Here is a 12,440-nt window from a genome sequence, read left to right on the forward strand (position 1 = left end):
GGCCAGGGAATGTAAAAAAATAAAACAAGTAATACTCCCTAAGGTCGAGTAGCGACCGTAGTGAGTACCAGCTAATTTCACTATATAGACGTACCTAAGATTTAAAAAAAATTGCAAAAAAGAAACACGTCAACATATGCATATGAGACATGGTGGGGGCGGACGAAATCTCACCCAAAGAGAGAAAAGTTATGGCGCCTACGCCCAACGTTGTTACCATGGTAACCAAAGCCGATATGTTGACGCAAGGCACTTTGGTTTGAAGTTGTTAAAATCAGTTTTAACTGTATCAACAAATTAATGTGGGACTTTCTACAGTATGAAAAATGAAGGCAAAAAGAAACCACAAAGAAAAGTGCCCCAGACAATGATTTATTATGTGACATTGTATGCCAACAAGTGCTGGTGATTTAAGATAGACTCTGGTCACATCTCTGAAACATGTAGCCACCTCCTACAAGAGTGACACACAACTGCAAGATCTGAGGTCAATGGAAGGAAAGGACATTCAGTCAATCCCTGATAGTAGAGACTGGAAAGGCGTTTTAAACAATTCCAAGCCTGAGGTGAATGGAATAATTCAAACAGCATAAATCATAATTCATATTACAAGTTTATTTCCTCACAGCAACTGATATTTACAAACACTAAAACACTAAATAAGAACCAATTTAGAAAGTGTTAAAAGCTCTATTTCACAGCTGAACTGGCCTTACTGGACAAGAGAGCTCTGAGAATCATCTTTTTCCCTGTGTTGCCTTCTACTTCAACCACTTTTTGCACATGTTCAGATACTGGATTCTGATTGTCTTAAAACAGTGGTAAATCAGTCAACAACCTTGAGTTGGCTCATGGACCCCTAACTCACTGAAACCCTTATCACACTGTTTACAGATGTGTCTCCTTGCTGCTGGCCGGTTACACAGCTGGTGATTGCCCGACAGGAAGATGAGGGCAGTTGTCCATTGTTCATCATTAACGGTAGGGGTTGTCGTGGCTGACTCTCTGACTCTCACAGTACACTCTGTTTGTAAAGGCTTTCTCACAGTCGTACTCAGACTAAATGTGACGTTTAGAAACTGCGTCACATCTTATTCAGGTCGACCAGAGCTCTAGTCTGGTCTGACGTCACAACACAAACCAGACACGCGGGCGTAGATTTTTTTCCCTAATTTATAGATAGATAGTGTTTAAGGATAAAGAGAGTTCATGGTGGTTGCCAGTTACGTTATGTTTAATTGCTAGTGTTTGTCAGAGACAGTTGGCTAAGTGTTTGCTGACCTTTGTCAGAGTGGCCCTGGCCTGTACCGTAGGTGTCAATGGAGCGTTTGGTTGGACAGGCCAGTAGTACACTGTTTTTTCCTCTCAAATCTTTGTGCCATGTCAACCGTGAACTCCAGACTACAGCCAAGACCACCCCTCCCCCCTCCCCTGGCTCCTCATTTTCTCTCCAAAGCACTTAATTCCATTTTCTTTTCCTGCATACCAATTTTTTAATGTAGAAAACAGACCAGACTAATAAGTACTAATTTATGTCAAGTTTCGCAGGGGTCCTTTGTCCCTCTGCCATGACCTCATCAGGTCACTCTCTCTAGCTTCTGCTCAGCTAGCAATTAAGGTCCCTCATGCCATCACCACGGATCACATCAACAGTGCACCTACTGGCTTCCGTGACAGACCGAACCCTGCCTGTCTGTCACCCGATGAAGCCATGGATGCTGAGGTTTTGGGAAATTAGACCGATTTGTGGGTACTTTACATGTTATATGAGACAAAGCCAGAAACTGACATGTCAGCTACGTTGATAGCCTCAACTGCACTATTGCCTCCACCCACCCGTTTCATGAACCCAGCTCAGCTCTTCACAAGGTGCTGACAGATATCAGACAAGCAGGTCAAGCCCTTGGTGGTGTGGAGGTTAGAGATTCCAAAGGCTTTGGTTCATGCACCACACACTGCCCAGCCCAATCGTCACGGCCCGGCTGACTTGGACAGCAAGTATAAAAAACAGAGACAGGACCCGAGCGAACATTGTGAGAAAGCTGCAGCAACAGTAGTACCACAGTAAAACAGGAGCCCAGGGTTGAGTTTGCTGTCCACTCTATTCCAGAGAACAAGAGACCTCACTGCTGCCAGCATCATGAGCCGCAGCCCGGAGAGGATTTCGTCCTACCGCCGTCACTTTGAGGACACCAGCGCATCCTACCAGGTTATGGTGACCAGTCCTTCCCCCACCAGGAGAGAGCCCCGCAATGCCTCTGCCAACGGCCCGCGTAGCGCTGGGAACGGCAACATGCGCATGGAGACAATGGGACGGAGGACGGCCTCCGCTGCACGCAAATCCCGCATGGTTGGAGCCAGGTAAGCCGTGTCAGCCAAAGGTCAAGCCACAAAGAATGGCTAAATGGGGACAGTTTTTACTGTCTGGGAATCTAATTCATAGCCTATTTTAATTTGTTTTCACCTCTCTATTTATTAACCGATTTTGATTTTCAAGCTTCCTTTGTATTTTTTATCATTTTGGTAAAGCTTTCTATGAAGCCCATTTCTATAATGCATTATAAGCATACTTGTAATGCTTTATAATCTGCTTATAATGCTGTAATTAGTTACAAGCACTCATAAATATTTATAATTCTTCATAACAATAATTACACGCATTAAAAAGCATAGATCTAAAGCAATTTCTTCCACTTTAGAGCACCCAATGACAACTTAATAGTTACTTAATAATCACACTATTGTATTGTAACAGTGAATATAATGCAATATCAAGATGTAATGTACAACTATGAGGGAGAATCTTAATACAATATAATCCTTGCCAAAAGAAAGTTTGTGAGTAACCAGCAATTATTAACTATTATGAAACTTCACCTTATAATTCATTATAAGCATGCCATACATGCTTGTGTTTTGATTGTTACAATTATGTTTATTTATGTAAACTACATTTACATTTATAATACATTATACTTATAGTATACTTATAGTCATATAAAGTGTTACCACAATTGTATGAGAATGTAAATATTACTTTATATAAAATACATCCACGGCTTTCATGCCTCAGCCATTTCGGAAGCCATTTAAGAATTCAAATCTAACTGGCATAGTATCTGTCTATCATTTACACTGAAATCAAGTTTTTTGTCCCATATGCCAACTAGTCATTTGATGCTTTTTCTCTTGTCATTGCAGTGCCGGTGCAGGGGCAATGGCATGTGTGGGGTATGATGGACGGCCAGCTATGGATCTGGAAGTGGCTGCCGCAGAGAATCAGGAGTTCCTAAGCACCCGCACAAGTGAAAAAAAGGAAATGATTGTGCTCAATGACAGGCTGGCCGTATATATCGAAAAGGTACAATCCCTTATGAAATGAATCAACCGTTGTTATCTAAACATGAGTGCCAAGGGACCACCAGACCAACTGAATGACTGACATTACCATCCTTAAAAAATAATTTTCACTACTATTTGAGACAATGACATTTTAATGTCTGTTCCAGGGACAAATGAGACATTCCAACAGAAATTGTGACTTATCTTTCCCACTGTCACAGGTTCGGTCCCTGGAGGCTCATAACCTAATGCTGGAGGCAGAGATTAATGCCTACAGGAACCGCTTTGAGAAGCCATCAGCTCTCAGCGCCATGTACGATGAACAGCTGAGGGAATTACTGAAAATTGCTGAGCAGATGAAAGTTCAGCGGGTGAGACAGAATTCATCAAGTCTATTTATATTTCTTATATACAGTACATTTAAAACGATCAATGGAGCATGAAGACTGAATTTGTTTGCCTCACTGAACACCAGAAGATCCGTCCAAGCAACGATACAAGACGTAAACTTGGTGTTTTCAAGGTTTCTTACCTGGTAACAGGCTTATTTCTGGGAGGCAAATACATACAGAGGTGCCTGAGTGTGTTAAGACACTGTGGAGTGCAGCTGTCTTCAGCTATATTCTATGCACAGAAGTAATGAGGTGTCTTCATTACACTCAAGTGCGCACACACGTGCAACAGACACAGGTCTTAAGTACAGTAGCCTACATGCTTGGAATGCAATATAAACTGATCTAGGTTTTACACATCTAGGTCTTTCTCAAAGAAAACATCTGAGTGATGATGGTATTACCATTGGTTTCTTGGTCCTCAGAATGGTGCCATTGCTGCTAAGGAGGCCATGGATGGTCAATTGGTGGCAATTAAAGTCAAGTATGAAGAGGCACTTGAGCTGAGGCAAAGAGCTGAGATGGAAATTGAAGCCTTCCGTCCAGTATGTTACCATTAAATTGGCCAGACAATTTTTTGTCAACAAAGTTCTTCCCTAACCTCAGTTCACACATCATGACAATGCTGTTCATTTTCCAGGATGTTGACAAAGCCACCTCTTCACGAATTATCCTGGAGAAAAATCTGGAGCAGCTGGAAATAGAAATAGAATTTCTGAAAAGGGTTCATCAACAGGTGGGTCCCATCTTTTATCTAATGATTTTACCTATATAGACATTGTTCAATATTTTGCTGATTGCTTCATCTTTCTTTCTCTCAGGAAATTGATGAATTAATGAAACAGATATACTCAGCTCATGTCGCGTCCGAGAGTGCATTCACGTTGCCTGACCTTTCTGGTGCATTGAAACAAATCCAAAGTCAGTATGACGACATTGCAGCCAAAAATCTCCAGGTAAAATAATAACACAATATCTGCACAACTGATACTTTTAATGGTTGATTAATGAGTATGAGTACATTATTTTGCTGACCAATGTCTAATAATAATAAGACTAATAATAATAAGATTGCAGCATACAACCAAGCCAAAAGTGTTTTTGATTTTCCAACCAATTACCAAATATCCATTGTATATGTTTTAGGAAATGGATTCGTGGTATGGAAGCAAGTTTCAAGACATGACCAGCAAGTCAGCGAACGTGGTGGATAAAATGCGAAGCGGCAGGGAAGAAATAACAAACGCCAAGAAGGATGTGAGTGTAAAAAGCGACGAAGATTAATTAGAACTGTTTATTTCAATGTCATTTTAAATGTTAGCATATTAAAATATTGCTTTCCTCCAGATCCAAAATAAGGAGCGAGACCTGGATGCCATGAGGACTCAAAATGATGCTCTTGAGGCCAAGATCCTAGAGATGCAAGAGAAATACAGGAAGGAATTAGAGGCATTGCAGGTAAAGATATTATCATGCTCGCAGAAATCACATGTACATCATTCAGTGTAGGCTACAATTCCTTATGCATTTTAACTTCTACATTCAGATACACACAGACAAGATGGCAGTCTTACTATTTATTTTTGGTTAATAAACATTTACATAACAGGCAAAGATTGAGGACCTGCAGCTTGAGCTAAAAACCATCAAGTCAAAAATTGCACTGCATCTGCGTGAGTACCAGGACCTTCTGAATATGAAGATGGCGCTAGAGATTGAAATTACAACTTACAGGTGAGGGAACAAGCTGAAGTTATGCTAGCTTGGTGCCATGAACTGGTACATTGACATTGCTTTATTATGCCAACATTTCTTATCTATTTTTATTCACAGAAAACTCATTGAGGGAGAGGACTTGCGACTTGCTGGCATGGTGCAAACCATGTCCATTACAAGCGGCGCCATGGGTGGTGGCATGGCCATGGGCATGGGCATGGGAGGAGGAGGCATGGGTGGTGCTGGTGGAATGGGTATGGGTGTAGGAGGCATGGGTGGTGCTGGTGGAATGGGTATGGGTGTAGGAGGCATGGGTGGTGTTGGTGGAATGGGCATGGGTGTAGGAGGGATGGGTGGTGCCAGTGGAATGGGCATGGGTGGTGCTGGTGGAATGGGTGGAGGAGGCATGGGTGGTCCCGGTGGAATAGGTGGAGGCATGGGTGGTCCCAGTGGAATGGGTGGAGGCATGGGTGGTCCCGGTGGAATGGGTGGTGGAATGGGTGGAGGAGGCATGGGTGGTCCCGGTGGAATGGGTGGAGGAGGCATGAGTGGTCCCGGTGGAATGGTTGGAGGAATGGCTGCTGGTGGCATTGGAGGCATGGGGGGTGCAGGGATGGGTGGGGGTGTTGCAGGAGGGATGGGCGCAGGACTAGGTGGCTCTCCCGGTATGGGAGGTGTAGGAGACATGGGTGGTACAGGAGGAATGGGTGGTGCTGATGGATTCGGTGGTATGGGTCCTGGTGCTTATGGGGCAGGGATGGGGGCTGGCGTTGCAGGTGCCGGTATGGGTGTTGGTGGCGCTGATGGTGTCGGTGCCGGTATTGGTGCTGGTGGTATGGGTGCTGGTGGTGTTGGTGCTGGTGGTATGGGTGCTGGTGGTGTTGGTGCTGGTGGTATGGGTGCTGGTGGTGTTCGTGCTGGTGGTATGGGTGCCGGTATGGGTGCTGATGGTTTAGGTGCAGCTAAGGGTGCTGGAGGTGTTGGTGCCGGTGGTATTGGTGCTGGTGGTATGGGTGCTGGTGGTGTTGGTGGTATGGGTGCTGGTGGTGTTGGTGGTATGGGTGCCGGTATGGGTGCTGATGGTTTAGGTGCAGGTATAGGTGCTGATGGGGCGGGTGTGGGTGCTGGTGGAGCAGGTGCAGGCACAGGCAGGGGTGGTGATGGTGGCCTAACGGGGTCAGATAGCACGGGAAGTAGTGGAGAAGCCGGCGGCGCGGGTGGAGTAAAGGGTGCTTCAGTGACAGGGCCTGGTGGGGTAGGAGGAGTGGGAGCCGGCGGCCATGACAGAGCAGGCGGTATGGGTGGTGCAGGTGATGGAGGAGATGCGGGCGTGGGTGGTCCTGGGGGTTTAGGCTCTGGGGCAGGGGCTGCAAGAGTGGGTGGTGGTGCAGGAGGAATAAAGGGAAAGGGCGGAATGGGTGGAGACAGTTCCACTGTTAGTAGAATTGGTGCTGGTGGTGCAGGAATGGGTGCTGGAATTCTGGGATTTTCATCTGAAGGATATGATGCCACCCTCGAGGGCTATGCAGGACAAGCTGTGGAGCTGACAGAGCGGAGAACGGTACTCATTAGGTAAAAGCAACATCAGGAATTTTGTTCTATGCATTATGTATGTTTTGTTGTTTGTTTGTTTTTTCAGCAATTGCTCTTGGCATCAGGGACGTGCTGGTCATTGGGAAAAGCGGGACAACTCCCGAACGGCCGGTTCATTCCCGGCCGGTCCAGGCCGGCCATTAGGAAAAATTAAAAATAAAATGTCTGCCTTTGTTCCATTTTGGAACTGTCAGGCAGAAACCTTGTATCTCCCAGTTTTGAATTTGTAACTTTTTTCGCAAAGCAAAGCCCTGCTTCATCATACAAGGCCGTCGCACAAACGTAGTGAAAACAGCAGATCTACAAGCACACAACGCCTCGCGGTGCTAGACGTTGTGTGCTTGTAGATCGGCTGTTTTCACTAGTTTAAATCATTTTTAAAATGATAAATACAAAACAAACAGTTTTGGACATACAAGGTTTCCACCCGACAACAACGAAATATAACTCATGTAATTGGCCCACTGGCTTGTCACTTTGTCACAAATCTTTGAGTAGCAGCAGCGCTATAGAGAGAGATCTCTCTCCATAGCGCGCAATGAGGGCCTCTACAACTCTTTTTCCCGGGCTGAATCAGGGGCCCAGCATGTCCCTGCTTGGCATCATAATTATGCACGGCTGTTTTTTCAGCACATCACTCAATTCAAGTGAAGACATGCTTATATTAATATAACGATATCCCCTCCAGAACTGTCAAAACTGAAGACGTGCTGGAGACAGACCACCAGGAACAGACCTACATCATCACTGGAGCAGGCGATGAGTCGGACAGTGAATAAAGCAAGAGTGGCCGTGTGACCTTCTTTCACCCTTAAACCCCCACGCCCCCCTTTGAGCTTTGCATTGACCAAACCCCCATGTCTGGGCACCGACCTTTAACCCTTGACCTGGACATGAAGACCATGGATGACCCCTTTCTACCGAGTCGTGCCTTGACCATAGGCCTGAAATGTGATCTCTAAACTTGTGTGTGCTCTCACACACCCCCTATCCCTTTTTTTCTATTAGCTGCAAATAAAGCAATCAGCATTCAATTACCTTGTCTTATGTGATATCTCATTCATGCTGTGTCACATTTTGAACCCTTGCCTTAACCACTTTAAGCCCTTTTTATACATTGTCATACAACAGTGTCGCTCGTTGAAAATAGCAGATGTACAAGATCACAAAGCTTTACAGGTTGTGAGCTAGTAGATATTTTCACAATTTTGATAACATTTGAAATTATATTAAACTGTTTTGAAAATGTCCAACTATTATGACATGCCCAATATGAGGGTGCCAGGTTGACTGTTTATAGATTACTTTTTATGCTTTCTAAAATGGTTCTCAAACATTTTCATGTCAAGGATACCAAAATTGATACGTATAGACTGCAGACCCCCATTTGAAAAGATGTTGTCCTAGGGACCCCCATGAGAGGATATTTGTGTTGTTCGATTAATATTACTGTCAGGTGGGGAGATAAAAATGTCAGCGTGCCAAAGCGAAACCTGCTGTATGATCTGAATAGTCATTCTTATACATTCTCTTATTGAGAAAACTTTGACACAGTGAAATAATAGTGAAATTTAACTGTTTCTCATTTTGGAGGGGTAAAAATATATGTTCCCTTCATAAGAGTGAGACATTGTGGGAACAATATAGGCTAAAGTACCCCGAATGTATTCTTCCCATGTTTGAAAATATTCTCATGCCAGGGAGCTCCATAAGAGAAGAAAATAACAAATCTACAAGCTCGCAACACATCACATTGCAACACATTGTGAGCTTGGAAATCATCTATTTTTGAGAAATAAATAAATGAAATGGGGCTTAAATGTCTTAACTGTTCCTCATTTTGCTGGGGACCCCCCAGAGGACCTTGAAGGGTCCTCTGGGGGTCTCCAGACCACACTTATAGTACTACTGGGCTAAAGGAGTGAAAGGAGGTGAAGGTCAAAATGAGGGAAGAAAGAGTGTGTGTGTGTCACCTGCATGGCATCCTGATACTTGGAGAAGAGAGCCATCAGTCGGATACAGCGGAGTGATGGCAGCCGTCTTCTGTCCACATTCTATCCACATCCACACCTTTTCTTATTTGATCTTAGCAGCAGCCATATGCCAACATGCTCAATGTCCTTCATACACGGAGAGATGACGCAGGATGGTGATGATAATTCTACTGCAAACCAAAATGTAATAAAAGTCTAAAAGATGACTGTTATTGATTTATTTGTTCTATGACACATATATAGGCCTAAATATAGATTTACCTAATATACCTTATGTTCGTAATCATAACAGCAGCCTATGGAAATAATCACAAGGAACATGTATACCAGTAAGACTCCCTAATCGGGAGATAAGCGACCGTTGGTCGCTTATCTCCATAAATAGGCCAAAAAGTAGTTTGTGCAAAATCGTCCTGATGGTGGCGCTAGATGGGACAGATGCGTTGTGATTACATGACTGTAGAGATACTGTGTACTGGTGTGCATGATTTTAGGGCAAAATCTGTAGGAGCAGGGTGACTGTAGAGATACTGTGTAGTGGTTTGTGTGATTTTAGGGCAAATTCTGTAGGAGCAGTGTCCAAAAATGTGTTTTTTAAAAATCAGCCAGATGGTGGCGCTAGATGGGACAGATGCATTTGATGACATGACTGTGTAGTTATGAACAATAGCTAATGTATACAATTGAAAGTGAAAGAGATGACCTTTTTAACATTCCAGCATTTACAAAAGCAGTTTCTGTTAGCTAAAGGGTGGGCATCTGTATTTATGGTTGCTGTCTTCAAATCTTGTGTGTTGTCTTCATTGAGTTTGGGAGAAATGCCAATACTAGCATGCAAGATGCAAGCTCTCCTGCTAAAAGTAGACACACCCACAGGCAGATCTTGATAGTGGACCCAGGTCTGTTTATTTAAGCATGGAGGCTCATCCTTCCTGGACTCCCTGGTGTGAAGGGGTGTGTGTGTGTGTGTGTGTGTGTGTGTGTGTGTGTGTGTGTGTGTGTGTGTGTGTGTGTGTGAGAGAGAGAGGACAGTGGCAACATTCCTTGCCACTTGGCAGGTCACACATTATGTTTGAGAGAGAGAGAGAGAGTGTGTGTGTGTGTGTGTGTGTGTGTGTGTGTGTGTGTGTGTGTGTGTGTGACACAGAGAGAGCAGCCCCGTTGGGGTGGTCATTTGGTCATTTTTGCACATTTGGTAATTTTTTACACCTGGGGGTCCCCCAGGGACCTGGGGGTCCCCGAAACTCCGGGGGTCCTTGGAGGTTGTAGTTTGGCAGGCAAGGAGTGTGTGTGCAAAATCTGGCATGGATCGGGGCAACGGTTGCAGAGATATGAGCAGGGCAAAAGTGTGACGTGTGACGTGTGACAGAGGGAGTGACGGAGGGACAGCCGGTGGAGGTTTGGATAGTGTGCAAGTAACTGCGACCTACGGTCGCAACCAACATGCCAATACATACTTCTTGTTGCTAGGATATATATATATATATATGTGTGTATGTAACGGAGGTGATCCGAACCTCCCCACCCGGCTTCAAACCCGGGTCTAACCGCGTGAAAGTCCAATATCTTAACCATCACTCCAAAGGGATATCCCCATGGAACGAGAGCAGATACTAGACTTTTGAGGCTTCAGGCTGGGGCTGCGACTCTCTCCGCCACACTCACCCCCCTTTGACCTCCTCCTACGGGGAAGCCCGGATCCGGGTCACGGCACCAATGTAACGGAGGTGATCCGAACCTCCCCACCCGGCTTCAAACCCGGGTCTCCCGCGTGAAAGTCCAATATCTTAACCATCACTCCAAAGGGATATTCCCATGGAACGAGATAAGAGCAGATACTAGACTTTTGAGGCTTCAGGCTGGGGCTGCGACTCTCTCCGCCACATATATATATAATATATATATATATATATATATTATATATATATATATATATATATACTGTATAGACACGAAGATAATAGAGGTAGACACATGGTTCTATCAATAAAATAAAAATGTCTATTATCAATTAATTGTCAGCTTCAATTAACCTTTTTTTTTCATCTTTATTGAACTAAATTCAATAAAGATAAAATGGTATAAGAAAATATTAGTATATCAAATATTAGCCAACATATAGTCCTCCTAGCTCTCCCACTCTCAAATCTTGCGTTAAATTCACACATGTATGCATTGTATGCACTACTGTAAATACCCAAACAACTGTAAAGTGTTAGGCCTGCCTATAAATCATTTAATGAAGGATGTATTTTAAATTATCATTAGACTCTCTCTATAATTCTATTGTTAGTCTATTCTTTGAACTACAGGGTCATCGTTTCCACAAGCACATGCATCCCACCCGAAGATGCAGGGACAATTAGTCGCTTTCCTTTTTTCCGCTTTGTGCAGAAACGCAACACGGATTAATCGAATGCAGGGCTGTCAAACGACAACAAGACATTCTATTCCGTTTAGCCCCGATTCATATCATTAGATTACACTTTAATACCCTCCCTCAGTAATGTGCAACCAACCAAATTGTAGGCCTAGTAAAGAAATTCATGGGGAAAAAACATAGCCTATATGATGAGATGATTTACCAATAGGCCTATTAGACTGCAAATCGGGAGCTGTCCATGGTGCTACTGCTGTCATGTTCATTTTAAAGTCTGGTGATGGGGCCACTGCAAACAGGAAAATAAATAGCAGGCTCATAAAAATGATTTGCTAAAAATCGAAGATATCTAAATACAAATTGCCACTTTGAACGTAACATTTAGTAAATCGGTTTACGTTAAAAGTTTAAAACCTCTAAATAATTAGGCATGTCCTCTAAATATAATGTTAAATCACCAAAAATGCACCGCATTTTGGAGAAAGAAATTGTGATATTTTAATTGAGCTCTTTAGGTTCTTGATTTGTATTATAGGATATTGTCAAATTAGACCAACTAGCCTACAGACCTTTCTGTTTGCAACCTAGAGAATTAAACCTATGTACAAGACCTTTAAATCAATATAAACTGACAAAACAGATGCAAAGGAATAGGCCTAGAAAAGAAGATCAGACTCAAATCTGTGTCTGAATATCAACTCCAACTTTGTATAAAATATAGCAGGTCCTTTTCAAGCACAGGCCAATGTTTCTAGTCAAGGTTATGTCATTGGCGTGGGTTGTTTGCCGAAACAAGTTGCATTGCCACTTGGGTCAGTAACCCTCGCTCCGTAAGAAAATGCTGGTTAAAATACTATAAGGAAAAGACATTTCCCATATTCAACGAGGAGGGCAAAAGTTTTGACTTCTTTGGAACCTGTGACTCTCTGTCACTTTATGCATATGCTTTAAGTGCCTAAATCCCAATTAGGGTCGGCTGACACGCTGCTCTATTCATGGCGAGCCCCCTTGCATACATTTGCC

The 12,440-nt window shown here is 43.6% G+C and overlaps 1 protein-coding gene across 1 annotated transcript; it reads left to right on the forward strand.

The window, feature by feature from the left end:
• Positions 1 to 2,140: 2,140 nt before the first annotated feature.
• LOC308308151 (uncharacterized protein) lies at positions 2,141 to 7,822 on the forward strand (the record flags this gene model as incomplete). Its single annotated transcript, XM_080753516.1, has 11 exons — positions 2,141 to 2,361; positions 3,202 to 3,361; positions 3,564 to 3,713; positions 4,160 to 4,279; positions 4,375 to 4,470; positions 4,556 to 4,690; positions 4,881 to 4,991; positions 5,082 to 5,192; positions 5,344 to 5,468; positions 5,568 to 7,022; positions 7,732 to 7,822. The coding sequence occupies 11 exons, from the start codon at positions 2,141 to 2,143 to the stop codon at positions 7,820 to 7,822; spliced, it is 2,775 nt and encodes a 924-aa protein (XP_080609642.1).
• Positions 7,823 to 12,440: the final 4,618 nt, after the last annotated feature.

The sequence above is a fragment of the Nannobrachium achirus genome (assembly GCF_963921795.1).
Source record: "Nannobrachium achirus genome assembly, chromosome: 2".
Classification (NCBI taxonomy): Eukaryota; Metazoa; Chordata; class Actinopteri; order Myctophiformes; family Myctophidae; genus Nannobrachium; species Nannobrachium achirus.